At 50.5% G+C, this 25,015-nt stretch overlaps 8 protein-coding genes and 1 long non-coding RNA gene across 17 annotated transcripts, besides 1 other annotated feature; 5 read left to right on the top strand and 4 right to left on the bottom strand.

The window, feature by feature from the left end:
* Nucleotides 1-132: part of a mobile genetic element that runs on past the window's edge.
* Nucleotides 133-486: 354 nt separating this feature from the next.
* CG3520 (uncharacterized protein) lies at nucleotides 487-6,026 on the top strand. Its single transcript, NM_137948.2, has 8 exons — nucleotides 487-687; nucleotides 894-1,169; nucleotides 2,219-2,437; nucleotides 2,501-3,524; nucleotides 3,581-3,792; nucleotides 3,853-4,931; nucleotides 4,993-5,651; nucleotides 5,707-6,026. Exons 2-8 carry the CDS (start codon nucleotides 898-900, stop codon nucleotides 5,854-5,856), a joined length of 3,615 nt encoding a protein of 1,204 aa, NP_611792.1. The 5' UTR covers nucleotides 487-687; nucleotides 894-897; the 3' UTR covers nucleotides 5,857-6,026.
* Nucleotides 6,027-6,115: 89 nt separating this feature from the next.
* Mtmr6 (Myotubularin related protein 6) lies at nucleotides 6,116-13,787 on the top strand. 3 transcript variants are annotated; one of them, NM_137947.3, is made up of 10 exons: nucleotides 6,116-6,367; nucleotides 9,316-9,432; nucleotides 10,893-11,055; nucleotides 11,123-11,406; nucleotides 11,470-11,604; nucleotides 11,672-11,901; nucleotides 11,979-12,491; nucleotides 12,548-12,790; nucleotides 12,855-13,077; nucleotides 13,138-13,787. In NM_137947.3, the coding sequence occupies exons 1-10, from the start codon at nucleotides 6,344-6,346 to the stop codon at nucleotides 13,273-13,275; spliced, it is 2,070 nt and encodes a 689-aa protein (NP_611791.2). In that variant the 5' UTR covers nucleotides 6,116-6,343; the 3' UTR covers nucleotides 13,276-13,787. The 3 variants fall into 3 exon arrangements, with proteins under 3 accessions (NP_611791.2, NP_001097433.1, NP_726322.1); NM_001103963.2 differs by having other exon boundaries at nucleotides 9,316-9,815; NM_166603.2 differs by lacking the exon at nucleotides 6,116-6,367 and adding an exon at nucleotides 7,375-7,879.
* Nucleotides 13,744-16,275, bottom strand: eIF2Bdelta (eukaryotic translation initiation factor 2B subunit delta). 4 transcript variants are annotated; one of them, NM_137946.4, is made up of 5 exons: nucleotides 16,174-16,275; nucleotides 15,969-16,006; nucleotides 15,184-15,789; nucleotides 14,564-15,124; nucleotides 13,744-14,507 (listed from the first exon to the last, which is right to left on the bottom strand). In NM_137946.4, exons 2-5 carry the CDS (start codon nucleotides 15,996-15,998, stop codon nucleotides 13,824-13,826), a joined length of 1,881 nt encoding a protein of 626 aa, NP_611790.1. In that variant the 5' UTR covers nucleotides 15,999-16,006; nucleotides 16,174-16,275; the 3' UTR covers nucleotides 13,744-13,823. The 4 variants fall into 4 exon arrangements, with proteins under 4 accessions (NP_611790.1, NP_001163265.1, NP_726321.1 ...); NM_001169794.2 differs by lacking the exon at nucleotides 15,969-16,006 and having other exon boundaries at nucleotides 15,184-15,854; NM_166602.3 differs by lacking the exon at nucleotides 15,969-16,006.
* Nucleotides 16,276-16,332: 57 nt separating this feature from the next.
* On the top strand, nucleotides 16,333-17,332 carry roh (reduction of Rh1). Of its 2 annotated transcripts, NM_166599.3 has the most exons (3): nucleotides 16,365-16,399; nucleotides 16,479-16,679; nucleotides 16,751-17,118. In NM_166599.3, the coding sequence occupies exons 2-3, from the start codon at nucleotides 16,499-16,501 to the stop codon at nucleotides 16,816-16,818; spliced, it is 249 nt and encodes an 82-aa protein (NP_726318.1). In that variant the 5' UTR covers nucleotides 16,365-16,399; nucleotides 16,479-16,498; the 3' UTR covers nucleotides 16,819-17,118. The 2 variants fall into 2 exon arrangements, with proteins under 2 accessions (NP_726319.1, NP_726318.1); NM_166600.3 differs by having other exon boundaries at nucleotides 16,333-16,679; nucleotides 16,751-17,332.
* On the top strand, nucleotides 17,328-18,596 carry CG30414 (uncharacterized protein). 2 transcript variants are annotated; one of them, NM_001169793.2, is made up of 4 exons: nucleotides 17,328-17,683; nucleotides 17,749-17,791; nucleotides 17,847-18,094; nucleotides 18,150-18,596. In NM_001169793.2, the coding sequence occupies exons 1-4, from the start codon at nucleotides 17,470-17,472 to the stop codon at nucleotides 18,560-18,562; spliced, it is 918 nt and encodes a 305-aa protein (NP_001163264.1). In that variant the 5' UTR covers nucleotides 17,328-17,469; the 3' UTR covers nucleotides 18,563-18,596. The 2 variants fall into 2 exon arrangements, with proteins under 2 accessions (NP_001163264.1, NP_611789.2); NM_137945.3 differs by having other exon boundaries at nucleotides 17,447-17,683.
* Nucleotides 18,597-18,618: 22 nt separating this feature from the next.
* On the bottom strand, nucleotides 18,619-19,313 carry lncRNA:CR44784 (long non-coding RNA:CR44784). The gene has a single exon (NR_124713.1). It is a non-coding gene; the product is annotated as a long non-coding RNA:CR44784 (long non-coding RNA).
* A 58-nt stretch (nucleotides 19,314-19,371) lies between these two features.
* On the top strand, nucleotides 19,372-24,930 carry CG13551 (uncharacterized protein). Of its 2 annotated transcripts, none has more exons than NM_144045.2 (4): nucleotides 19,372-19,431; nucleotides 19,674-19,748; nucleotides 20,037-20,181; nucleotides 24,619-24,930. In NM_144045.2, the coding sequence occupies exons 2-4, from the start codon at nucleotides 19,699-19,701 to the stop codon at nucleotides 24,745-24,747; spliced, it is 324 nt and encodes a 107-aa protein (NP_652302.1). In that variant the 5' UTR covers nucleotides 19,372-19,431; nucleotides 19,674-19,698; the 3' UTR covers nucleotides 24,748-24,930. The 2 variants fall into 2 exon arrangements, with proteins under 2 accessions (NP_652302.1, NP_726315.1); NM_166597.2 differs by having other exon boundaries at nucleotides 19,372-19,476.
* On the bottom strand, nucleotides 20,205-21,599 carry yellow-d2. Its single transcript, NM_137944.4, has 2 exons — nucleotides 21,342-21,599; nucleotides 20,205-21,287 (listed from the first exon to the last, which is right to left on the bottom strand). Exons 1-2 carry the CDS (start codon nucleotides 21,535-21,537, stop codon nucleotides 20,245-20,247), a joined length of 1,239 nt encoding a protein of 412 aa, NP_611788.1. The 5' UTR covers nucleotides 21,538-21,599; the 3' UTR covers nucleotides 20,205-20,244.
* Nucleotides 22,358-24,223, bottom strand: yellow-d. Its single transcript, NM_079096.3, has 3 exons — nucleotides 23,514-24,223; nucleotides 22,710-23,459; nucleotides 22,358-22,648 (listed from the first exon to the last, which is right to left on the bottom strand). The coding sequence occupies exons 1-3, from the start codon at nucleotides 23,928-23,930 to the stop codon at nucleotides 22,517-22,519; spliced, it is 1,299 nt and encodes a 432-aa protein (NP_523820.2). The 5' UTR covers nucleotides 23,931-24,223; the 3' UTR covers nucleotides 22,358-22,516.
* Nucleotides 24,931-25,015: the final 85 nt, after the last annotated feature.

Genomic DNA, 25,015 nt, shown 5'->3' with positions numbered 1-25,015 from the left:
ACTCCACTGCTGCCTTGCGATCGTTCCTTCGATGACTGATTGTCGATAACTTCGATTTCCGACAATCATGTTGCTGCTCAACAGCGCTGCCAACCGGGTTGTTGCCAGCCTTCAGCCTTACTCCATGTTACATACATCAAGCGAAGATCTGCAGGTACAGGGCAAACGAAAAAGAAACTTTAGTAATAACTCTTCCAAAGTACTGAAGAACTAAATAAAAGTCCTAATAAATTAATATTAATTGGTATATTAGTTTAAAATTGATCTTAAATTTGAAATCAAACTAACTCCAACGCTGATGCTACGCGGGCTTAAGATTTCTTTCCCTACATCCACCACTTTTAATCTTTTTATTACAATAATTTAAAAAAATAATTTATGTAAGATATCTTTAAGATAGGAATTCAAATTTGGAAATTCAACTCAGTGAAACCGTTGCAGCACACAGCGCTGCCACCCTGCAAAAGCCCAAGTCAATGGCTGGCCACTCTAACAGCTGACCTCTATCAACAAAAGGAAAACAATTCGCGACCGGCTTTTCATTTTGCACGCATTCTTCGAATTTCCCTTGCTAAAACAGCCACTAGAGTGTAAAACAAGCAACCAACTGAGCTGCCACAATCCGCAGACCTCGCATGAAATGAGCCAACACGAACCGATTTAAAGAAAGCGGTAAACACGGAAAATGTAGGTGGCGGGGGTGGAAAGCGCCGGAAAACGCGGCAATGTTCAAACTGCTTCGGATTTTCCACTCCATTCGAGTGGCAGCCGAGCAGCAGAAAGGACACAAGCCGCGCACCGCTTGGCCAGCAAATCCTAGAACCCAAACAAACCATAAATCGCAGAGCCTCGAAAAAACGCCAACTAACTTCTAGTTGTGTTTGCTATTTCAGCACCATGGATGACTTTGCCAGCATAAAGCCGCACAGCTCGGTGGTCAAACTGGCCTCCTGTCTGGAGAAGATCTACAACAAGGTGGTGGAGAGCCGGGAGAAGCAGCTGCCCGAGCACCAAATCAAGGAAATCGAGTTCCTGAAGGCGCAGTGCAAGCACGACCACATGCAACTCAGCCTGATGAGCTGTCAGACGCTGGTGCGCCTGGTGGACGAGGGCGTCCTGGAGGCCAACGGAGTGCAGAACAGCCTGCTCTCCATGCTGGCGAACGCGGGGTGAGGACAACGGAACGGCTATCTGGCCAGAGAACCCGCCCACGACCCACATACATGGCGCACCTTTGAACTTACGGAGTTCTGCAGCAGGCAGGAGGTGGAACAGCAGGACGAGTGGCGTGCTGGTCTATCAGCCTAAGTGGAGCGCAGCGATTCCAATTGCAAAATTGCCCACTAAGGTGCATAAATTAGCCAGCCAGAGTTTGCCTCAAGCTGAAGCTCAAACAGCGTGGATTCCCCAGTGCAGGCAGTTAATTAACGCGCCATTTAACGCCTGCCACCAAGTGCCACCTGCCTCCAACATTGTTGACCCTCCTTCCGGCCGTCGACGCACGCAATCCCTCGCATTTCCGCTGGACGCGTGCCCCAAATTAATTGCCCAGCACTTGGCACGTCATGTAGCAAATGCGCAAATGAATTATGACCCGGAGCTGATCCAAAATCCCAGTTGTTTGGCATTGACTCGGTTTCCGCTTGGCCGCAATCCGCAGTCGTCAATCTCGTGGATCAACAGCGATTATGCCTGGGGCTCCGTAAAAACTATTAGCCATTTCCCGCCACGCAGCGCTACACCCACCTATCATATCCTGCAGCCTTGACTGGCAAATATTTGATGTATGCAGAGCCACTAAAAGTCTGCGGCATTGAACCTGAAATGTTTGCGGAGCGGCGAAGGACGCACAGGCGGTCATGTAATACCGGAATTAACCTTGATAAGCCGCCAGTCCGGTCGAGTTGCAAGTGCAGGCAAAAAGGATTGCATATTAATTGGCCTGCAATTAGAGGCCGAACCCGGGCGACTTGTGGCCAGAGCGTGAATTGTAATTACCTCGTCAAACGCAAAGCGATTCACTCCACCTCCGCCGCCGCAAAAGAGGCTTCCGTCCTTGAGTGCTGATTTGCAGCTGCTACTCCGGAAGTGAGCGCTAATCGACAGTCGTTACAGTCGTTCCATCTTAATCATTGCGGGGATTGTAAACGCCTCAAAGTGTCACTCCTATTTGAAGTGGCTAACTTAGACAAGAACTTAATAATCCCTTTGCTTCCAGTCCAATGCACTTTGCCATCATCACGGAGAGCATCTTGGGTATGCAGCTCTTAAGCCTAAAGCGCAGGACGTCGTCGCTCAAGGGTCAGGAGTCCTATCAGTGTACGTATGGCCTGAAGACGCAGCAGCATCCGCTAATCTCGCTGCTCCAGCACTCTAGTGCCAACATGCACGACGTGGCGAACAAGATCATTGGCATTTGTCAGCACTACGACAAAAGGTGAGACTAAATGAGATACTGGACAGTTGAAGCCGTAATCAAATATCTTAACTACATTCTCAGCATTCGGGACTACAGCATAGAGTACCTGAGACCGGTCTTTCTCTACGTGCTTTGCAATCCCCAAACTCTGCACGATGTGAAGCCCATTTGGACCTGTCTGCTCAATCTGAGTGGAAAGCAACCGGAGGCGCGTGCTCTGATGCAGGAGCTGTTGGCGTGGAGCAAGTTCAACAACGCGAACACCTGTCTGTGCACCAGCATTTTGGTCATTGAGGCCATCGACCACTTTTTGCAGCGAGAGGACCACGCACAGTCCATCGATTTGGGCATCTATCAAGCGTGTCTCATCAAGCAGCTGGCCAACTATGGCATCGATCCGCGCCCAAGCCTGCAGTGCCTGCTCCGAGTGCTCCATGCCACGCGGGAGCAAACGAAGGACCACTACCATGTGCTCCTGGTTCTTCTTGCCGACGTCTTGCACGTCCTGTCCCCTTTTTACCTGGCGGATCTGCTGCGCATCATCGTGTTCGTGGTGGTGCAGGAGCGCTGTGGCCATGAATACATTCTGAACATGTGTCTGGACGGAATTATTCAGTGGATGTCTCAGACTGCATTCATACCCGCAGAAGGCTTGGCCTTGGCCCATCAGATAGTCGAGAAGGTGTTGGACCCTGAGAGATCCGACCAGGAGGCAGAAGTGATCTCCACCAAGCAATTGAAGCCCGCTCACATGCGCAATTATCACCCGGACATTGCGATCGCCTTCGACTTGGCCACACTGGTGGAGTCCTTCGACGCCTCCGACAACCAGGATGTATTCGCTTTTGTGGACGCCCTGAATGTCAAGGCCAACACGGTATTCTGCCAGCGCCTGCACCTCTTCCTGCGCGCGCTATTCTTGTCGAAGAAGCCGCCCGTGGATTGCTGGTTCAAGATCTACGAGGTCATACTGCAAATCGTAAAGGTCAACGAGGGCATCGCCTACGACTTCCTCATGACGTACATCTTCAAGCTCGCCCACGAGAACAATCCGGAGCTGCAGCTGGAGCTGCTCAGAGGACTGGCCAGCTTTGCCGTGTGCAAGGTAAGATGTGGCACATCTAATCCTCTACAACTTTTTATTCAATGTATTGTTTGAAGGACAATGTTCCCATGATACTGAACACCATTCGAAATCTTTCCACCGAGAACGGCACATTCTGCGTGGACCTTTATGTGCGCCTATGGCGAGTGGAGAGGCGCACCTATCCCTTCCTGCTGAAGCAGATTGCCCAACCACTGCCGGACAATGACAAGCGCTGGGAGCTGCAGATAGCACGCAACCATGCCATGCGGGAGATCTGTCAGGAGAAGTAGCTTTGAAATAACTTCTATCCAAAATTAATTTCTAATCGACTATTACTCATTTACAGACCCACTTTACATGGCACGGAGCTGCTCCCGCATCTTAGCAACACCCTCAATCATTCCTCCGATGAGGCGGGGGATCTGGCCACATCCCTGGCCCTGGATGCCATATACTCCTTGTGTGATAGTCACACCGTGAACATTGCTTCCACCTGGCAGGCGCTGGGCAGTAAATTCCGCAACGAGATGCGTCCGCAGACGCTTAAATCGCTGTACAGGCTCTTTGGCCTCGTACCAATGCTGAAGACGCCCACCCTGGAGTACGAGAAGTTGGCGGACGACGCGCTGGAGCACCTGTGGCAAGCCATTAGTCGGCCGGGCACGGATGCTGCCCAGGTGCGAAACGCCCTGGTTGCCCTTAGAAACTACGAGCCGGGAGTTACCTTGAACTTACGCCACATTCCAGCACAATTTCGCTTTGAAATCGTTGGTGGAGGAGTGGGAGCTGGAGGTGCCGGAGGTCGCGAAGTTGTGGATCTGCAGCAGGAGACTGTGCCCGGTGAGGTGTGGGTGCAGCTACTGCAGAAGATACGCCCGGAGTGCGGAGATGCCGCGGCAGACTTGATTTCCCATCACATAGACAGTGAGATTAACGCTTTCCGCAGCGGAGTCTACCGCCTGCCCGAGGGCAAACCGGAGCCACGGAAACTGGTGGGCTTGTTTGCCACTAGTCCGCTCCGCGCTGTGACCAACTATCTGGTGAGCCAGGCGCGCTTTGGAGACTACGTCCCGGAACCGTATGCCGTAACTTTCGCTCTGCGATCGCTGTCCAAAAATTTTCCCAAGCCAATTCCGCCGCTGGACTGGAGTTGCCTCACCAGTTTCTTCCACTTGTCCTTCGATGCGCGAAAATATTGCATCATAATTGCCAAGAATCAGGCCGTCAACTCGGGAACCGCCAAGCGCCTCCTGGAGAACTTCCTCATCGATTTTGAGCCCAATTGCTTCGAGGAGGATCTGTTGCTGCTCTTCTCATTGCTGCCAGAGATTGCGAACAGTGTGAGCCTCCAGATTCTGAAGAATTTTGCCGAGAAGGTGGCTGTCTACTGCTTTAAGGAATCGCAGATAAATGACTTTGTTGAAGGTGTGTCCCAATCCGCTTGTATATTAATGAGCAATTCCCCGAAGCTTTAGTTTCTTTCCAGGATGTTTGTTCGAAAAGTTTTTGGAAAGCGTCAAGTACATCTTCACCGGCAATTGCGACATACCAGAGGTGCTGGATGTTTTCACCCTGATTGTTGAGCGTTACATGGACTCGATGAATCTGGACTCAAGGCTCTTCGAACGCTACACGGAAGTGGTGGCCACACTGCATCCGAATGCAATTGATGGTCTAACGACGCCAGCCAATTGGTGGGAGACGCCGGTGGGCAAGCTGAAAAAGGCGACCATCATTCGGTGCTACTTGGTTTTGTACAACGAGAAGCTTCCAAATCCTCTCAAGTGGCTTACGCCCATAATAGATGCCTACGAGAAACGAGCGGAGGAGCGGCCTTTCTTCTACCGCCACTTGGCAGCCACTCTGTACGCTTTCGAGAGCGATGAGCACTCCAGCAACTGGATAGCGGAGATGTTCTTGGAGATCCAAATGCTCTTGGCCGAGGCCTCCAACAAGGAGAAGGTGAACAGGGCGCTCTACCTGCTGGACATCTTCATCCTAGCCGTGGATGTGCTCTCGGGCTGTGCCGTGCTGTTGGGCAGCGTCGATGTGGTGGCCACGGACGACAAGCAGCGCCTGGCACTGTTCCCGGAGAGCTTGCAGTACCTGTGCGATCACGTCTTTTGGAAGGATCAGGAGGCTAAGGTTTGAAACACTCTGGTTACAATTACCTGCAAAATACCAATGAGAATCCTTGCAGATATACGAGTTCCTCTTCAATCTTTATAAGCACACGACCATGCCCGCTTCCTATGCCGATGTCTTCAGGGAGGCCATCATCTGTTCCCGTAACAAGCCCTATTTCGACAGCAAGGGCGTCTGGACGAAATACGTAGGATTGCGTAAATGAACACGACGACCACTCACCGCATTTACACCCTCTCCGCCCACGCCTGAAGTGCACTTGAATGGCTAGAACCAACCGCCTACCGTCAATGTTAGTCAATTTTTGATAGCCATCGCGTTCCTTGTTACTTGTATGTGTTTCAACTTTAACGTACATTAAATGCATTTTTGCGCACAACTTTTGAATTTGCCAAGGCTGCCAGACGGTCGCAAAGAGTGGCCGCCGATAGCCGTCGACGGCCGATAGCTTAGGGGGTGGATCCTATCGACTGGAGCACATCCCTAGTTCGTACAATCGCCTCGAAGAATTTATTATTATTCGGGAATAATTACAAAAAAAATGCAATAAAAAAGCAAACACGAGTGCAGTTCTACCAAATTAACGAGGCTCCCTTGCGTGAGCTTGTGAACCGCTGGGCGAATCAGTGCACAGTGACTTTGTGGCTCGTTTTCACGTGAGGCAACAGGAAAACCCAATCAAAACGTAAACAATGGACGAAATAAAGCTCGCCAAGGTTAGTTATCAGCTTAATCAATGCGATAGGGTGCAATGCAGCCAGGGTCATACCTCGGCGACCACCGTGGAGCACCTGGCTGGGCTGCCGCGAAGGCGCTGTGAGTCATCCATCGCGGGGGCTGGCCATTCGGAAATCGATGGTAAGGGTGCTCCACCTGCGCCCTTTCCGTGGGAAAACTACCGGCTACTCCGCCCACACAGGTGGGGTGCTCCGCCCCCGGAAAGGTGGAAGCACTCCCAGAAATCCACGTCCATTAATGCGGAACCAAAACATGCGCATAGAATGCAAAGTAAATAAGTTTCGAGCCGCGCTCTCTTCCCATCCCAAAATCACCCAGAATCCACCCACTCAGCCACAATTTTTAACCGTGAAAAGTCGTCCATCCAAATCAGTGGAAGGTTCTCTCAGCGTCCAAAATGGAAGGCTACATACATTTCTGCCCTTCGACGTGGCCTATTTAACTGGGTTCGTGTTGTGGCCGAAGTTGATGGGATTCCCGCATCTCCGAATTGGGTTACTTATCAATGCAAGTTTGGAAACTTATTTGCAGCTTAGATCTGCCCTTGAATGTAACGAAACTGAAATTACCTATCTTAAATTCTTACATAAATCATTAGAAACTCCTTGAAATATGAAATATTTGCATTCTAAGTTGGATAATAAATATTCTTTCAAATTCAAATACCTATTTTAAGTAATGTAAACTTAATAGAAGAAGTTATTAGTCAATTTAAAAAACTCGTATAGGTAATGCTGCTTTTCTCTAAAATGTTTTTGTAACTTAAATTAGAAGCAGTATCTTATTACATTATCATTTATATTTAATCATGCAGTTAAATATCTTGATTTTGTTTAGTAAGATCCCAATCCTTACAGGGTATTTCCATGTAACAAACTGCTCAATTTGTCTTCTCTTCGCAAGAGAGAGAGAGAATTTCCCTTGACAAATTTCCCCAACACAAAATCGTAGCTCGCTTTTAAGCGCGCGCATTCGTCGCAGGCAACTGAGTTCCATTCCATCGTTTGACGGAAGCACTTCGCGCTGCCCCAAGCAAACCACACACACTCATATCCGTGGGGTAAAATCGCACAAAAAGGCACAGCAAGTCGCCAGTGAATAGCGCGAGTTTCGCGCTCGTTAGGCAGGCGAAAAGTGAAAGTCCCAGGCCATTCCACCCATACAAACTTGGATTGATTCCATTTGAGTTGCCAGCACACGATTGCTGCTGCTGATTCAAAATCAATAAAGCGGCCCGCCAGTCTCCCGCAATGGACATCACCCGATTCATGAACAAGTTCAACGAGATCGAGCGCCAATTGTCCCCGACCTCCGCGCTGCGGCTGAGCTTCGACAACATCTCGCCGGAGACGGAGGAGCCGCCGGACGGCAATAAGAGGCTGTGGGGCGTGCCAGTGCCGCCCTTCGTCTCCGAAAAGGTGGTCTCCTGGATCGAGGAGGAGTTCAACGAGGCTCCGGTCTTCTACAACGGCAACAGTGTGCTCAAGAAGGTAAACCCGCCCAACAGACCAACATCCTGCTCCCCAGTTTCCCATGCAAATCATGGCGAGCAAATCGTGCTAATTTTCCCATCTCACCCATGGCCACCGGCTACTGGCCACTGGCCGGAAAATATGCAAATCAGCACACAGGCAGTATGTTCGGGGGCCTGCCAAAAGCTGACTTCCCCTTCTTCCCGAAACCCGTTTCCTATGTGGGTCATGTGTGGGAACGAGGAGCAGGTCTGCATCCGGGCGCCAAGTGCGTCACCACAATCACTCCTCGGGGCACCCACAAGTCTGACAGATTGTTGCATTGTCAGCGGGATACTCGGGTGCGGAGCTGGGTCAATTAATGGAATGGGTTTTCCATCAAAGTCGCAGATGCAACTGCCATCGGCTGGCAAATTGCACTCGTACATCAAGAGCAGGCCACCGGACTTGGCAATTGTCAAGGTTACCCATGTTGATTACCAATGGACAATGGCACCAACTCCCCATGTGCACTATACGCAGATTGAATTAATGCAGTTCGTTTGTCTTTATTTGTGTGTATCTGATAATTTCGAAATTCAAAATATAATTAAGTTTTATGGCTCAGTTCGTTTGATAATCGTGCATCAAGTATGCGCCATGTTGCCAACAAACTGATTGAGCTTCTGCATGTGCAACTTAACCATTATAAATCTAATCAAATACTCGTGCTATGCATTATGCTTATATATGCTACAGTTTCTGAATCTGAAAGCTTATGAAGGTTCATTTATACAAATGATTAGTTAGGCAAATTTGTTTATCTTAAATCCACGCTTTAATTTGCCTGCCCGCTGGGCGAGGGTAATGAACTCGCACTGGCTAAATCAGACAATTAACTAACCTTATCTATCTCGACAATGGACCCGGCTCAAACAAGGGCCTCAATCTAAGTGACATGAAAGGAAATTAGTCCGATGATGAACGGCTCTAGGGAAATGGAATATGTATAGACCTCCTGGGCAATAAAAGCCGGCGCAGATGGGGAAGCGGCGGCATGGGTTGGTTTGGGGAATCCGGCCTGCAGGACCATCAAAGGAATTAATGTGCCGCTGGTCGGCCGACGGTTTTGTTAAATGGATGCCAAACAACTAACCGCAAGGGGCACATATTGTGGTGCCTATATTTAGGTGGTGCTTTAAAGTTGACATATCCTCGGCTTTGATGAATCTTTGATGAAGTTTCCATTCACTTCAGCCGGGTATTCGCTGAAAGTTGATTGAAAAAGTTTGCTCCTTTCTTCGTACTCATGCAGTTTATTCTTTCTCGTATGCAATGTGTACGTACGAGTGGGTTTCCACAAAACTATATGGATTCCGCTGACGTCAGCCGGGGGCGCAGCTGAAATGAAATAGCGAATTTAAACCCAATTGTAATCATTTCCATTCTCTCTGTCTCTGTTTTTGTTTTTGCAGGTGGAAAATGTGCGGATGATAGATCGCTACAATACCAAAAATCCCACGGTTGGCACACTCTATCTAACGGCCACCCATCTGATATTCGTGGAGCCCGACAGCAACAAGGAGACCTGGGTAAGTGGCCCATAATGACATCATCAATACGCTAGCTCCCGACTAAAATTCGCGTCCCCTTTGCTAACAACTTTGTCGGCTGGAGTGGCAAATGTGGATTTGCGTTTGTGGGCCACGCAAAACGCTTATGTGAGTCACCACTGTGCTGGCAACTAAGTCCGCTGCCTGCGAACGTGCTCAAATGGGTTTCTTTTCGGTTTAGCACCGACCTCGCAGCTGTCAAAAAGTTTAGAGCCCCTCTGGCAGCCAGCCGACTGATGTCTTAGGTGCTCTGCACCTTTCCTTTCTCGAGAGGAGGAAGACAGCGGTTGAGTGGGGAAAAGTTTCCTTTAACGAGTTTGCAGCATGTTTCCTGCGCTTTAAGATTCTTATTTACCTAACAGGTAATTTAATTCGCCTCCTGCAATCGCAATCTGGCGCACACAAAAGAATGTTTGCACAAGCGTGTTGCGTATACGCCCCATTGCACACATACGAATTGAATTCGTTCAGCTTTTGTGTACGTTAATTGTGAGCATATTTCCTTGCTGCTTTGCTTTAAATTCACTGGGAATTGTTTGAAAAGCTGTTGCAGCTTAAGGCTCGTTCGTTGTGTTGGCGAATGCGATTTTCGCAGCGAAATTGAAAGGATATAGTGACAATAAGCGGCCTGGTGAATAGTCGCGAAAAAGCCCTGGCTTAGCGTTATATTGCACAATAAGTGCCCGACAAGCTCATATCCTTTGGACACACCGCCGGATTTGTTGCTCAAATCCCTGCACATGCGAGTGCCACTAAATGCGTTTAATTATTCCAACCGTGTAAGTTGCCCACTGCGTATACGTAACGAGGTTGCTGGCCGGAAGCAGGCAAGCATTGCATTTTAATTGCCTCGCCCAAATTGTATTAATTATGCACTCCCCGGAGCAAGTTGGCGCATTCGAGTGCCACAAGTGGCCCAGGAGCGTAAGTGTCGGGATTCCGGATGAGTCGCACTTGCGGGGGCCGCGCAAAGTGGTTAATTAAAAGTGAAAACACTTAGGATCAGAGCACGAGAGCCGCCGTGAGGGGGCGAAAAGAGCAGGCAACTATCGATTTTGTGCGCCATTGAAAACTGGTTGCTTAGTTCCTCATAATCCGGTTGCTTCTTCCCTCCCCTGTCTAGCTCCGCTTCTTTTTATTGCCCGCCACTGGGGCGCATCAATTATTTAGTGGCGAAAGCAGTTCTGTTCGGGCACGTAGCTCCCGTGTCCAAGGGGGGAGTGAAGTTTTGCTTTTGCCCGCGTTGCATAAGAGCAGCCTTGGGCGAAGTCACGGTCGCAAGCTGGCTTCTTGGATGTTTCGCTCACAAAGGGCAGCAAACCATAAGCAGCAATCATCCGAGTAGCTGGGGGAAATAAGCCAACGCAACCCATTCTCTGCAGATTTATTAACCACACCGGACGTTATATACTTGTATTTACGCTTTGCGCTCTCTTCAGATCCTGCACATGCACGTGGCCAGCATTGAGAAGCTTCCCTTGAGCACGACAGGATCTCCGCTACTCATCCGCTGCAAGACCTTCCTCTCCGTAACTTTCGTCATTCCCAAGGACTCCGAGTGCCACGATGTCTACACTTCGCTGCTGAAACTCTTCCAGCCGGGTAAGAATCCACCAAACACAACAATGCGGCCGCCATTCACAAGCCTACATTCCTATCCCGCGAACAGTGTCCATCAACAAATTGTACTGCTTCAACTACCAGCCGAACAAGGATGATTTCCCCAAGAACGCTGGCTGGGATTACTTTAAACTGGAGGCGGAGTTCAAGCACATGCTGGTGCCCAACGAGGCCTGGACGCTGTGCTCCATGAACGAGAAGTACGAGCTGTGCGACACCTATCCGCGTCAGATTTACGTGCCCAAGGAGGCCACCACGCTGATGCTCATCAGCAGCTCGCGATTCCGCTCCAAGGGGCGGCTGCCAGTGCTCACCTATCTGCACAACAACAAGGTTAGGCGAAGATATACATAACTCATATTATCAGCAAACTTACATAACTGGGAACCACTGCAGGCTTCCATCTGCCGCTGCAGTCAGCCCCTGTCCGGATTCAGTGCCCGCTGTCTGGAGGATGAGCAGATGCTGGAGGCCATACGCAAGACGAATTCCAACACGGACTACATGTATGTGGTGGACACGCGACCGCGGGTGAGTGTGACAGGGGAATCTCCCGAGGCGAGCATAAATGCAAATAATCCATTTACGCCATTTGCAGATTAATGCCATGGCAAACAGAGCCGCCGGCAAGGGATACGAGAACGAGGCCTTCTACGAGAACATCAAATTCCACTTCCTCGGCATTGAGAACATCCACGTCCAGCGTGCCAGTCTGCAAAAGGTGCTTGAGGCCTGCGAACAGAAGTCGCCCACGATGAGCGCCTTCATAAATGCCCTGGAGTCATCCGGCTGGCTGAAGCACATTCGCTCCATATTGGACACGTCGAGGTGAGCCAACAGACAGGAGAATCTCCCAATGGCATTGTGGACTGAGTTGTTAACATTCTGTGTGTGTCACCCTGCAGCTTCATCGCCAACGCCGTGGACAAGGGCGTCTCGGTGGTGGTCCACTGCTCCGACGGCTGGGACCGCACGGCCCAGGTCTGTTCACTGGCGCAGCTGATGCTGAACCCCTACTACCGAACCATCAAGGGCTTCCAGGCGCTAATCGAGAAGGACTGGCTGGCATTCGGGCACAAGTTCAGCGAGCGCTGCGGTCACATCCAGACGGATGCCCGCGAGGTGTCGCCGATCTTCACACAGTTCCTGGACTGTACCTGGCAGCTAATGTCGCAGCGCAGCGAGGCCTTCGAGTTCAACGAGCGGTTCCTGCTCATCCTGCACGACCATGTGCACTCATGTCAATTCGGCACCTTCGTGGGCAACTGCGAGAAGGATCGCTTGGACCTAAAGCTGGCCGAGCGCACCTTCTCGCTGTGGGGCTATATGGCCAATCACCTGAACGAGTATATCAACCCGCTGTACAAACCAAATGTAGACGAGGCCATTAAGGCCAACCTGGCACCGCAGTGCATCAAGTGAGGACTTTCTGGAATGAGCCAAATCCTATATAAACTATGCGCTTCTCACACAGGTTCTGGCGCGGCATGTACAGTCGCTTCGAGAGCGGCATTCATCCGCGGGAGCCACTGGGCGACGTGCTGCTCGATAGCAAGGAGCACTGCAACTCGCTGGAGGACCACGTGCAGCATCTGACCAAGCGCATAGCCAGCTTCAAGAACTACATTTCCAAGTCGGCCAAGAAACTGCAAGACGCCACCAGCGCCCCTGGCAAAGTGAACAAGGAGCTCTCCAGCAACGAGATCAATGACAACAAGTGCGTATGATAGATATTAGTTATTATGCTATAGTATGCTTTATAATCCATCCGCTTATTGCAGATACAACTACGATAAGAAGCTTAGCGAACTGTCTGCCGCCGACGACGATCATCCGCTGAAGGCCAGCAACATGTCCTTCGCCAGTCTGTCGCTGAGCGCGGAACAATCCAGTCCGCCGCAGGCGCTGCCCGAGGAGATCAACTCCGTGGCCGTAGACTGGAAGCCCATGCGCAACGTAACCACCTGCTCCTGCTCCACGCCCTTCGATCAGTTCAGCAAAAAGGTGGGTAACTCCGCGTACTTAAGCAAGCCTGCCACTGATGATGATCCAATCCTCGAATAGACTCACTGCTGGCGCTGCGGGGACATCTTCTGCGAGCGCTGCATAGACAAGAACGTGGCTCTGCCAGGACACGACAGTGGAAAGCCGGTGCCGGTGTGCCGGGGCTGCTTCCGGCAAATGCAAAAGCAAAGCCCGTAGAGGCAAGGCAGGCAGGATCGAGGAATGGAGCGGAGCTAGGGTGTGCAATCGATATGGAAACGCTATTAAATTTATTGTGTGTATTTATTGTTGCATTTGTAGACTTAGCTGCTTGTAGAAGCTCATTCAAGTTGTTGCAAATGGAAATCAAAAGAGCAAAACCAAATCAATCCACCAGCGATTGGCTTCCAGGCATCGTCCTAGTCTATAAGCCGGGCACAAAACTGTATTTTGTTATTAGAATCTAGAGCTACATATTTGCTAATCCCAGCCCCACCCGCACGGAAAGTACAATTGCATGTCAGAGCGCAGACTTGCTCTTGATCAAAATATTTATAATTTCCGAGGAACTCGGCGGTCTGCCGGATGTACAGACACTTGGGCCTAGCCCTCCTTCGCAGCAGCGGTCCCTGGCATCAAGCATATTCCACTAGCATACCCGTAAATTATGAACTACGCATCAATCTTGTTTGTCGATTTGATCAAAGTGTAATAAAACTTATTTATTCAACAACTGCGAGTTCTACTGAGCGATCGATGAAGTCTGATTAGTAGCCAATGTCTGGCTTGATGCGGAGTATGACGGGAACACTGGTGCAGGGCAGGATGGCCACCTCGGTGACCACGGCACTCACCAGCTCCGGCGGAGTAATGTCGTAGCTCAGGTTGAGCGGCAACAGCTTTCCCTTGGCCGCCCAGTTGCTTAGCTGGCACTTGTCGCCGCGCACCAGTTGGTTGGGATCGCTCAGCTCGTTGTAGACGATGGCGTCCGTCTGGAAGCGCTCGCTGAACTTGTGCGTCTCGCAGCACACGAGCACCGGCACGTTGTGGGCATTGGCCACCAGGGCCACCTGGGCGGTGCCCGTTCGCGCCATCACGTATCCGTTGGCCAGCAGGGCGTGTGCTCCCAGCAGCACCTTCGTGGCCTCCGCCATCACATAGCCCACGGCGTTGATCAGCACGTAGGTGCACGGGATTCCGGTGGCGTGCAGTCGGCGCAGCAGCTCCTGGCCTTCGCATCCGGGTCGCGAATCGACGACAATCACGCGGAAGGCCACCTGGCGCCGCTTGGCCTCCTCGCAGATGAACTGAATGAGGGAGGAACAGGCGAAGGTCAGCAGCACGTCGCCATCGGTGATCTTTTCCTGCAGAAAACCGCTGATCGCTTGGGCCGCCTTGCCGATTTGATTTTCAATGTAAGTATCGATGAAGTGGACGAGCAGCTCCTTCGACTGTTGAGCAAATGCATGTTACCAATTGAGTTAAAAAAATATATTTTGATTCTTACCTCCGTTTCGGGAACATCCGCCGGCAGCTGTGTCAGTTGGTTCTTGAATTGTTTGTACGCATTGGACACGGACACGGCCAGCGGTCGGCACTTGTGCAGGTGGTCTACGTGGTGCTTCACGGCGGCGTCCAGGCTGCGACCAAACTCCTTCTTGGCGGGCGTCTCAAAGTCGTGGACAACCTGGCGCAGGGCGTGCAGGAAGGCAATGCATCGAGCATTGGACCCCACCACCGTGCGCTTGGCGTACTGAACACCCAAGCGCGCAATGCTCGGATGAACGAGTGGATCGTTGATGAACTGGCTGTCTTCCTTGGCGCACACCAGATGGTTGAACAGCTTCACCCGGCAGTCTACATTGGGCGTGCTGGCTGGACATTTGACGGGGGAACTGCTGGTGGCCGCTGTGGTGGGGGAAACGCTCTTCCGGTTCGGCCCTTTGGGAGCTGCGCTGGGTGGTGCCTTGGCTGCATGCTGGGCCTTTTTAGTCTGTACCTGGGCCTTGGCTGCCCGTTGGGCTTCTTGGATAGCGCGACGCTCCGCTTTGCTAAGAGCTGGCTTTTTCTGTGCAAGGTGAGGTGAGATGTATATGAAGCAAGGAAATCATAAATGTAGCAAGTTACCTTTTCCTGGTCCGCTTCTGTTGTCGAAGGTGCAGCACTGGCTGCGACTGGAGCTTTTTCTGCTACTTTCAGGTCAGCGAGCTGTTGTGCGATGCCCTCTACCTTGGCTCCCCCGCCTTTGCCAGCTTTCTTGGCTGCCTTCTTGGCCTCGCGTTCCGCCTTGATCTGCTCGCGTGTCTTTTCACCCGCCTCCGCATCCTTGCCATTTACCGCAGCTGGCTGAGTCGTCTTTGAAGCCACTGCATCCTGCACCTTTGTTGTGGTGGTGGTCGTCAGCTTAGTGGTAATGGTGGTCTGCTCCACTTCAGTGATGATTTTGGTGGCCGGAGCAGAGGGAGTGGTCAGAACAGCAGGAGTGGCGGCAGTAGGAGTCGGTGCAGTTTTCTGTTTCTTGGCCTGCTTAGCCAGCTTCTTCGCCTCCCGCTCGGCCATTATCTGGTCACGAGTCTTCTCCGTGGCCAATGGATCCACAGCATTTCCGGGCATTGCACTCGTGGCGTCGATGGCTGATGTTTCTTGTGTCGTTGAATGGCTGTCTTCCAGGCGATTTCGTTTGTTGCGCGGTCGATTGCGTTGCCTTTGCTTCTTGTGCTTGCTCTTCAAAGTCTGGGCGTCAGTCCCAGTCCAGATAGGGAGTACGGAATTAGTTATTGATGTAACAATATGTAAAACTATCAAACTGTTTGGATCAAATACGAAATCAAATCGGCCGACATGCTAAATCAAAACTAAATTTGGGAAACTCGCTACTTGGCAAATTAGTTACTAAGAGGCAAGCTAGCTACCTGTGGCACCTGTTCGCTAGTTAAAACCATTTTGAAAGCTTGAAAAGAGAGAGACATGGCAATTAAGGTGAAAAAGGATGTGAAAAGGTTAAAAAAGGTTCAGACTCCTGTGGCGGTGCAATTAAGATCCAAGCTGAATCCTGCGTCTATGGGTAAGCACGAATGCTGGCTTATAGCACCTAAGCAGTGTGCTTGCTGTCTTTACCTTACGATTCTATATTATTATTCGGGAAAAGTAACTCGAAAGTTTTGCTCACGATGGCAAAAAAACGTCCACCAGTTGATAGCGATGTAAGTGAATCGATAACCGTCTTGATTCGCCGCGGTAAACACATGGCCGGCCTTGCCAGACTCGCTAGCAGCCAGTGTCATTTTTGGTGCTTTCCTCGCCGCACGAGTTGGCATTCCCATAGCTGTCTTTTATTTGTGAGGTTCGTATGTTCGTCTGCCGCCTCCGAAAATTACATAATTTTTGCGTAAATTGATTTCGTTTAATTCGACCCTCCACAGCTGCGAATTCCACGACTACCATGGCCGACAAAGCTGCTGCCGAGAAACCCGCTGGACGCCCCATGCGCTACCCATACACTTTCTCCGCGAAGATAGCCCAATTCCCCATCAAGCACTACATCAAGAACCAATGGATCTGGCGCTACTACTTCATTGCGGCCGTGGCCTGCGTGCCCGTGTTCTACAAGATCAGCAAGCTGGGTGCGTAACACTCGCCTCGCGACCTCTGGGCCCCTTGTACTAATGCACTTCTCCCTCCTGCCCATTTTCAGCCAACTCGCCCGAGAACAAGAAGGCATGGGCCGAATCGCAGGCCAAGGAGCACGCCGAGCACCACTAGGCGGCCAGTAACTTAGTCTTAATTGTCGCATCAACATTTCAGAGCTGTTTGTGTCGGACCCAACGTGAAATCGGCGAATAAATGATTTGAAACGAGGTTAAACTTGATTCTTATTGGAGAGTGCACTGCAACATCCAAATACGGTCTTATTATGCGGCTATGACACCACCTATGAGTTGAGTTCGGTCACACTAATGATTTGTTATATGAAACACAAATTAAGTTGCTTGTTACTATTAAAATTCATAACTAGCAGCATTTAATTGGATTTATTAAAGAATAGATTAAATTATATTCCACAACTGATCGCGATGAATATTCGTTTACCCAGATAACTGCATTTCGAAGGGTTAATCGAGAAGCTAAGCAGGAAAAATATTCAAGTTCAAATTTGTATAAGTAGTTGGCGCAAGACAAAGCATCACAGGGGTCTAATTTTTGGTAGTGAGTTGGAATTTCCCCAGATTCGTAAATAAAATAAAAATAAAAAAGTACTGAGAGCACTCATTAAAACAAAACACTGATTCCTATCATATCCGTTTCCGTTGACGGTCATAAAGAGTGTACTGTTATCAGCTGGTCAACATAAAATTCCTCAAAAATTACCTCAAACTCGACTAAGCTTGCCAGTCGCTCCATTACCGCGAAAAGATGAAGTTCATCGCAGCTGGATTAGCTCTTCTGGTCTGCTCCATCCAGTTGGGTGAAGGAGCACCTGGTCACCTGCTAGACTCCAGTTGTGGCACGACAAAACCAGAATTTATCCCAATGATCACCGGGGGCGCAGACGCAGGCCTATTCTCAAATCCATGGATGGTGAAGGTGCTAGGCGAGAAACTATGTGGTGGCTCGCTAATCACCAGTCGTAAGTATTCAAATGTGGCCCACGAATGAGTTCTTTGTCCAGTCACCTGCTGCTAATACTTTCAGGCTTCGTTCTCACGGCCGCCCATTGCATCGTTAGTACACACATGTAAGTGAGGCAGCACTGTCTTTCGGCGAACACTTACGAATTCCCATTTCCACAGGAGAGTACGCTTGGGCGAGTATAAAACCCGCTTTCCTGGCAAGGATTGCTCGCGCTGCGTGCCCAAGTCATATAAACTCAGGAGAATACGCTTGGGCGAGTATGACACCCGCTTTCCTGGCAAGGATTGCTGCGTGCCCAAGTCATATGAACTCGCTGTGGATAGAAAGATTTTGCATGCGGATTATAACCTAAACTTGGACAACGACATCGGCCTGTTGCGCATGAAGAGCTTCGTCCAGTACTCAGGTAATGAGGTGGATCCAGCAGCCAGGGCTCCCTAAGCAGTGGACATATCTTTCAGACTACGTCCGGCCGATCTGTCTCCTGGTCGAGGGACACATGGCGGAAAGTCCCATCTTCAACATCACCGGCTGGGGTGTCACCAACGATGGCACGCCCAGCCGGAGGCTCCAGAGGGCCACTGTGTACAACACCGACCTCCACTTCTGCCGAAGCAAGTTCACCAAGCAGGTGGATGAGTCGCAGATTTGTGCTGCTGGCACAAATAGCGATGCATGCCACGGCGACTCGGGAGGCCCGCTGAGCGCACAGGTTCCTTTTGCCGGCAGCTGGCTGACCTTCCAGTACGGACTGGTCAGCTACGGGTCGGCGGCATGCCATTCCTTCTCCGTTTACACCAACGTTACGCACCACAGGGACTGGATTGTGAACGCCATCGAAGACTTCAGCAGAGCTTTCCAGCTTAGACTCTAGCTACTCATAATAACATTTCGTTGGCTTTTCTAAGAAAATATTATCAATCCAAAATATTATCTCGAGTGGTTTAATGGCTCCCCTGACTTCTGTCGTAGACGCCATTCGGGTCAATAATATCTGCATTAGTATTTATGTACATAAGCGAAGCTTATCTTCAGCAAATTTTAACGCTATACGCAGCGAAGCCTCGCTTTGACTGATTCCCCAGAATTCTGGGGAAAAACCGAACCCTTGGAGAAGGTTCACTTCTACACCCTCACTGGCTGGGGTCACACCGCAGACTATAAGCCCAGCCGCATTCTCCAGGAGACCACTTTGCTTGCGCTCGAACAATCGTGTTGCAACAGCAACTTCAACATCGAAGTCGACCAGTCCCAAATCTGCACCACTGGCGTGGACAGCGATGCCTGCGGTGGGGATTCCGGGGGCCCGCTGAGCGCGAAGCTGCTCTTCGGGTTAAAGAAGCGGGCTTTCCTGCTCGGACTCGTCAGCTACGGGGATGCATCCTGTAGGATCTTCGAAGTGGCCACGAATGTGACGCACTACGTCGACTGGATTAAGGCAACAATCGACGAGAACTCAAGTTAAAGCGTTAAAGCGTCAAGTTAGAGTCCAAGTCGATTGAGAATTTAAATTTGTTGCTAGTAAGAAATCTGCAATTGAAATATTAGTTTACCATGATTAAGTAAACAACAGAAGAAGCTTAGTTTTATTTGCAGTATGCAAAGGGTATAAAGCGTTATCGATTAAAATCGCAAGCTCACATATTCGATAGACCACGCCGACTGTGCTCGCTCTGCCGCGAAGGTATTATTTAAGGGTGCGCCTACGGTCACTCTGCAGAAAACTTTTGTCGTCGCAAAAATGTAAGTAATGTTCAAGCGCGCCGCACTTTTCCGGCATTAAATCTAGTATGTGCATTGGGTATTCGTGTATATATTTTATACAAACAACAAACAAAGAACTGGCTAAAAATAGCGGCTCTTTTATTGCGACTTGGTTTTCGAAAAAGTTCAATGCACTCCGTTTTGTTAAGGAGACGGCTTTACAGTTACTCTTCGTAATGGAGTTTTCTCAATAAATTGTATTTTCTGCGCTTCTCTTGCAGCTAAACTACTCAAGAATCAAACAGAATGTTCGTTGTACGTCGTAGCGCATCTCGTCTGTACCCCGCTGGAGTCCAGTGAGTTTCTACCCACATTTAACCCCCGTTCATAACTACCTGCTAATTGGCTTACAAGACTTAACAGAGCACTCATATCTCATTCGCCATATTCAAAGTGTTATGTATGCCCCCAACTTACACTTTCCTCAATGTTCGATAAGATAAACAATTCCGATCCCATCGAAATCGCTTTCACCCTGCGCGCATGTGTGTGTGTGCAGTCTATGCTGACTTCACTCCACTGTTGCGTAACCGCACAAAACCAGAAGATTCTAATGGTTCCCACCGCCATTTTCCGCTCCACAGGCTGGCCAAGATGAGCGGCAGCCAGGTGGGCGACCTAGGCAGTGGCGCCGGCAAGGGAGGCGGCGGCGGTGGCTCTATCCGCGAGGCCGGCGGAGCCTTCGGCAAGCTTGAGGCTGCCCGCGAGGAGGAGTACTTCTACAAGAAGGTGAGTGACCCAGAAAACAACTTATTTCATCATTAGCTTTATTGAGCAGCAGCGGGAAGCGACTCAGTTGCAAGGCCTGCCGCTGAGCAGCTCCTGAACACCGCACTTCTGTATGCGAAAGTTTATCTCCTTGTAGTCCAGACCCGCTCCGAAGGCTTTCTGCAGCCGATTCGACAGCACCCACAGTTCCTCCTTGCCCTCGTGGTTGCGCACTATCTTGAGTCCACTGGCGAACTGCAGTCGCTGCTCATCCTCCACCAGCATGACCAGATTCTGATGGCTGTAGCCGGTGCGAATGTTCCAGGCCAAAAGGCTGGCCGGCTGGACCAGGCCGCAGATCAGAAAGCCGGACTCGCTCATGGCCGCCGCAACGCATTGACTTCCCCGCTTGCCCAGCAACTGGAACTGATCCAAGGCAGCGCTCACATCGTTCAGCCGCCAGTTGCTGCCGTTGTTGACCACATCCAACGGAATGGCCATTTGCCACTCGCTGGACAGAGAGTGGAAATACATCATCCGCCGGCCACCCAAGCCGTGGGGCGTTAGAGTGGTAGACACCGTGCCGTCCCACAGCTGGAAGCTCTCGCCTGCTATCGTGAATGTGCCGAAGTCTGGATGAGGATACGTAAACTTGTTCTCAATCCGCCACGACTGCTGGGCTGCCACGTCATACACCACAATGCCGTCTCCAATGGAGTCCGCCATGTACACGAATCCCACATCGCAGTTGTGCGGATCCAGCTCCACGGTGGGCGTGACAAAGCGACTCACGCCCTCCTTGTACAATCGCTTGGGCATCTTGTACTGATGCGCGACTTTTCCGCTTTCCAAGTCAATAGCGTACAGCTGCGGCGGGCAGTGCTGAATGAAGTCGATCTCGCCGCTGTCCAGGATCCACATGCGCCCGCACTCGTCTATCTGTGTGCGGTACACCGAAGTCAATCCATTGCAGTCGGCTCCGTGGGATTTGTGCCACTCGTAGCTGGGATAAGCCTGCAGGAGAGTCCCGTTCGGTCGCATTTCGTTTGTGACGTAGGCCAGAGAGTATGGAACGCCCTTGGCAAAACGCGGAATGGTCACGAATATCGAGGGTGTGGCATCGCCATCTAAATGAGAGAGCAAATTAGGTAGGCTTTTGTGCTGAAATGGAGAACTCCTACGCTTGTAGTAGACGTCCACATCGATGGGGATCACGCTGCCCGGATCGTATAGTCCATCTCTCAGCGCGCGCTGTCTTTCCTGCGGCGATGGAAACTCCAGCTCCAGATTGTAGGCTCCAAAGACACTTTCCAAGGCCTGGGCGGATGCTGCCAGCCAGCACCAACAGCAGACACCGAAGACAATCCAACGCTCCATGCCGTAATCCTTTCACTTTCGCGACAACTGTTCCACTTAAACACCGAGCGGATACTGCACATGCGCGTGGAGCTGCGGGCCCATGTCTTTCTAATCCAGCCAGCCACTCAGCAGGCTAAGCGGGTCAGCTTTTGTAACTGGTTTAATTGCACACCCAAAACTCTGTGCACTGAAATTCTGGTCGAGCCATGGCAGTTTGTTTACTGTTCACTGGTGTCCACCTCGGAAAACAAGTTGCTGGTGCTGGTATTGGCTAATTATGCACGCCGCCACCCATTTGGACCGATTGCTCGGTTCGTCGCCCCATTAAGTGTGATCCATTATCCAGTCAGTACAATTTAGTTCCCAATCCAGTTCCAATCGATGCTGCTGATGCCCGAAACGGTTAACGTCACTTGATGGCGCTGAATCAGGTCTAATCTTAAGCCACTGCGGCTTCTACTGGCCAGTGGGATTCGTGCGTGACTAGACTGTTGCTTGGGAGTACAGACTTGGGGCGATAACAAGTGACCCTGAACTTTGCCACAAATTGTGTGGCGCAAGAAATTTGAAAATCAAAATAATACAGTAAAGCTTCGGACGCATGCATTCATAGGCCAAACATATGTAGAAGAAACTCCAATTCTTCCATTTCTCACAATAACTTTTATCAACTTTTATAGTCAACATTTCTTTGAAAGTTTGTAACCGAAAAGTTAGCTTTCTCAAATCAGGTTCATCGTTTTATGCGCATTTATATGGTTTGTTAGCAAAGTAAATTTAAATATTTCGCTGTCGTAAAATTTAAATTATTCAAGGGAATGAGTACCACAAGATGGTTAATATTTACACGTCATATATATTTCTTAGGCTTTGCGGAATCTTTACAATTTCAGATAGGCTGTTATTAGCACTTAGGCGGAATTCGCAACGATCCCCCAGTGAAGTGCACAACAAAACTAATATTTACATATATTAATTAAGTGGATTTGCTAAGTCACTAGCTAAACACCAGGCGATTGGTTAGATCCTCGTCGTTGGAGAAGAAGACGCCGCCCTGGACATCATCCAACTTGCGGCGCAGGATGCGGAAGTTGACCTCCTTCGAGTTCAGCGTACCTGCGGCGATTTTCTAAGGGAACAATCGTAACAATCAGTTTACGGGGCACACAAAAGCCTGCTGAACATCAAACCTGGTAGCGATTGGAGAGCATCCAGAGTTCCTCCTGCCCTTCGCGGTTCCGCAACACCTTCATGCCGCTGACGAACTGCAGGTCATCGGACTTGGCTGGCAGATTGCCAAAGTTTCGCGAATTGTACGGCGAGTTCACGTTCCACACAAAGAGCTTGACGGGATTGAAGGTGACGCAGTAGACGTTGTTCCTGCCATCGATGGCGGACGCGGCGCACTCGCTCCGCCGCCTGCCTAGCAGCCTGAACTCCTCCGGCAGAGCCTCCGGCCCGTTGGCCCAGTTCTGCTGCCGGTTCAAAGCACTCAGTGGCACGGAATACTCACTTGCACTGGCCAGCGGATGGAAGTAAAGATTGCGCTTGTCGTTGTTCAGTGCAAACATGCCGTCCATCAGGTAGAAGCTCTCGCCTGCTATGGTGTGCTTGCCGTAGTCCGGATCGGGATACATAAAGCGGTTCTCAGCCCGCCATGATGTCTGCGCCTGGTGGTCGTAGACCACCAAGCCATGATAGCTCACATCGGCCACATAGATCATGGTGCGACTGCAGGTTCCCCTAGGCGGAGGATCCTGGACGAGTACATTTGGCGTGATGAAGAGCGATCCACTCGGGATGTATGTGTCGTTCGGGAAGCGGAAGCGATGCAGCAAGCGATCGGTGGCCAGGGCGAACTGCAGCAACTGCGGCGGACACAGCTGGGTGGTTCCAATCACACCCGAATCGATCACCCACATCTGGTTGCACTCGGTGATCTGGAAGAGATTCAATGTAGAAAAAACTTAGCTGTCCGAACATTTTACACTTACAGCCACTCTGAATGCGGATGTTATGCGATCGCAGTCCTCGCCGTTGGCATTGTGCCAGGAGTAGTTGGGATACGGCTGCAGCAGCGGGCCATTCCTGCCCTGCGTCGCTGAAACGGTGGCCAAGGTGTAGGGAATGCCCGTCACGAAGCGCGGAATAGTGGTGAACAGCCTGATCTGGCCATTGGCCATGTACTGTGGCTGCACATCGATGGGAGTGCCGTTCTCGGGCACCAGATTACCCGCCGCCTGAGCGTTCTCCCGATCCTGCGCCGTGGGAAATCCGAACTCCAGCTGGCCCCACTGCGTCAGCGTTTCTACAGTGCGCACGGGACGCGGTCCATTGACACCGACGCCATAGCTCTGGGCTAGCGTCAGCGAAAAGGCGATCAGCAGTATCCGGAGGGGCATCATAACCATTCCGCAGCAGAGTCGGATGGTAAATGTTCTGTTCGAACTAAGGGCAGCTGCTTATCAAGCAAGTTGGTTCCTGAGGCGTTGATAAGTGGCAGAGAGGCAGGCAGGCTGGCTGGCGGAGATCGAAGAGTGTGGACCGCGGCCTGGCTTTGTCTACTTGTTGACGACCAATTAAGAGCAAGGGTCTGTTGATATTTGGCCAGATGCGGCCTAACAATGCGGAATAATTTAATACGGTGACCCCGATCTAACGACACTTTCTTCGACGTCTCACTTCGGTAGCCAACTATCAACTGAAAACAGGCTTTTTAGCTTGGTGGCTTGAAGACGAGCAGGCAGAACGGCAGACAATGATTCAGGTTCATTGGCGGCAGGTGGTTTTCCCCCGATCTTTTTCGCACTCTTTACAGACTTCCGTCGACTGTTTGTCGTGGTCATTCAGGCGATATCCGAACTTTTTGTCTGCCCGTGTGACGGGTTCGGTCTGAAAATTGTTAACCAAATATTGTCTCTTGTAGTAAAGCCTCTTATATGGCTGGCAGCTAATGATGACAGTCGATCAATATTGATGGCAAGCTTCAGGGGTGGGCGGGCTTAGCTAACCAGCAATTAGCTTTTTACGACTTGCTAGCACTAATTGTATTTCGCACCGGCTAATCGAGAGAATCCATCATTGTTCGTTTCGTTGCAGCAAAGGGAGCAGCTGGATCGCCTTAAGAACGACCAGATCCACCAGGCTGAGTTCCACCACCAGCAGATCAAGGAGCACGAGGAGGCCATCCAGCGCCACAAGGAGTTCCTCGAGAACCTGCACAAGTGAGCGGTGATCCATCCACCGGCAGAAGGCGACCGCACGGACGGATGAACTCGAGACATTTACTAAAATGCATTTCACTCTCTTTTGTATGTTCCCAAGTGCTCACTACCACTTACCAGTAACCCAAAAATTATATATGTATTTGAAAAGTGCGTAATAAACCATCCATATTTTGAATGCTTTAACTAGAAGCTCATCTTTAGCTCGTGCTGGAACAGGTTACTAAAGTTTATGGCCGCTTCGTTACAGAACCAAAGCAATAAAGTTCGTT

This window comes from Drosophila melanogaster, chromosome 2R (genome assembly GCF_000001215.4).
Source record: "Drosophila melanogaster chromosome 2R".
NCBI lineage: Eukaryota > Metazoa > Arthropoda > Insecta > Diptera > Drosophilidae > Drosophila > Drosophila melanogaster.
Note: the sequence above shows the minus strand (reverse complement) of the source record. Positions and strands in the feature narration are given on the sequence as shown.

Bases quoted from the DNA above. Each gene is read 5' to 3' on its own strand.
- CG3520 (NM_137948.2), top strand. From the start codon at position 898: ATGGATGACTTTGCCAGCATAAAGCCGCACAGCTCGGTGGTCAAACTG. The intron at 3,793-3,852 runs GTAGCTTTGAAA...ACTCATTTACAG, and splicing joins CGGGAGATCTGTCAGGAGAA to ACCCACTTTACATGGCACGG. The intron at 5,652-5,706 runs GTTTGAAACACT...GAATCCTTGCAG, and splicing joins GGAAGGATCAGGAGGCTAAG to ATATACGAGTTCCTCTTCAA.
- Mtmr6 (NM_166603.2), top strand. From the start codon at position 7,640: ATGGACATCACCCGATTCATGAACAAGTTCAACGAGATCGAGCGCCAA. The intron at 12,492-12,547 runs GTGAGGACTTTC...CTTCTCACACAG, and splicing joins CTGGCACCGCAGTGCATCAA to GTTCTGGCGCGGCATGTACA. The intron at 13,078-13,137 runs GTGGGTAACTCC...ATCCTCGAATAG, and splicing joins TCGATCAGTTCAGCAAAAAG to ACTCACTGCTGGCGCTGCGG.
- eIF2Bdelta (NM_137946.4), bottom strand. From the start codon at position 15,998: ATGGTTTTAACTAGCGAACAGGTGCCACAG. The intron at 15,790-15,968 runs GTAGCTAGCTTG...ACTGACGCCCAG, and splicing joins CTAGCGAACAGGTGCCACAG to ACTTTGAAGAGCAAGCACAA. The intron at 14,508-14,563 runs GTAAGAATCAAA...TTTGCTCAACAG, and splicing joins CGGATGTTCCCGAAACGGAG to TCGAAGGAGCTGCTCGTCCA.
- roh (NM_166600.3), top strand. From the start codon at position 16,499: ATGGCCGACAAAGCTGCTGCCGAGAAACCCGCTGGACGCCCCATGCGC. The intron at 16,680-16,750 runs GTGCGTAACACT...GCCCATTTTCAG, and splicing joins CTACAAGATCAGCAAGCTGG to CCAACTCGCCCGAGAACAAG.
- CG30414 (NM_001169793.2), top strand. From the start codon at position 17,470: ATGAAGTTCATCGCAGCTGGATTAGCTCTTCTGGTCTGCTCCATCCAG. The intron at 17,792-17,846 runs GTAAGTGAGGCA...CCATTTCCACAG, and splicing joins TGCATCGTTAGTACACACAT to GAGAGTACGCTTGGGCGAGT. The intron at 18,095-18,149 runs GTAATGAGGTGG...CATATCTTTCAG, and splicing joins GAGCTTCGTCCAGTACTCAG to ACTACGTCCGGCCGATCTGT.
- CG13551 (NM_144045.2), top strand. From the start codon at position 19,699: ATGTTCGTTGTACGTCGTAGCGCATCTCGTCTGTACCCCGCTGGAGTC. The intron at 19,749-20,036 runs GTGAGTTTCTAC...TCCGCTCCACAG, and splicing joins CTGTACCCCGCTGGAGTCCA to GCTGGCCAAGATGAGCGGCA. The intron at 20,182-24,618 runs GTGAGTGACCCA...GTTTCGTTGCAG, and splicing joins AGGAGTACTTCTACAAGAAG to CAAAGGGAGCAGCTGGATCG.
- yellow-d2 (NM_137944.4), bottom strand. From the start codon at position 21,537: ATGGAGCGTTGGATTGTCTTCGGTGTCTGCTGTTGGTGCTGGCTGGCA. The intron at 21,288-21,341 runs GTAGGAGTTCTC...TCTCTCATTTAG, and splicing joins TGTGGACGTCTACTACAAGC to ATGGCGATGCCACACCCTCG.
- yellow-d (NM_079096.3), bottom strand. From the start codon at position 23,930: ATGGTTATGATGCCCCTCCGGATACTGCTGATCGCCTTTTCGCTGACG. The intron at 23,460-23,513 runs GTAAGTGTAAAA...AATCTCTTCCAG, and splicing joins CATCCGCATTCAGAGTGGCT to ATCACCGAGTGCAACCAGAT. The intron at 22,649-22,709 runs GTTTGATGTTCA...TTGTTCCCTTAG, and splicing joins TGCTCTCCAATCGCTACCAG to AAAATCGCCGCAGGTACGCT.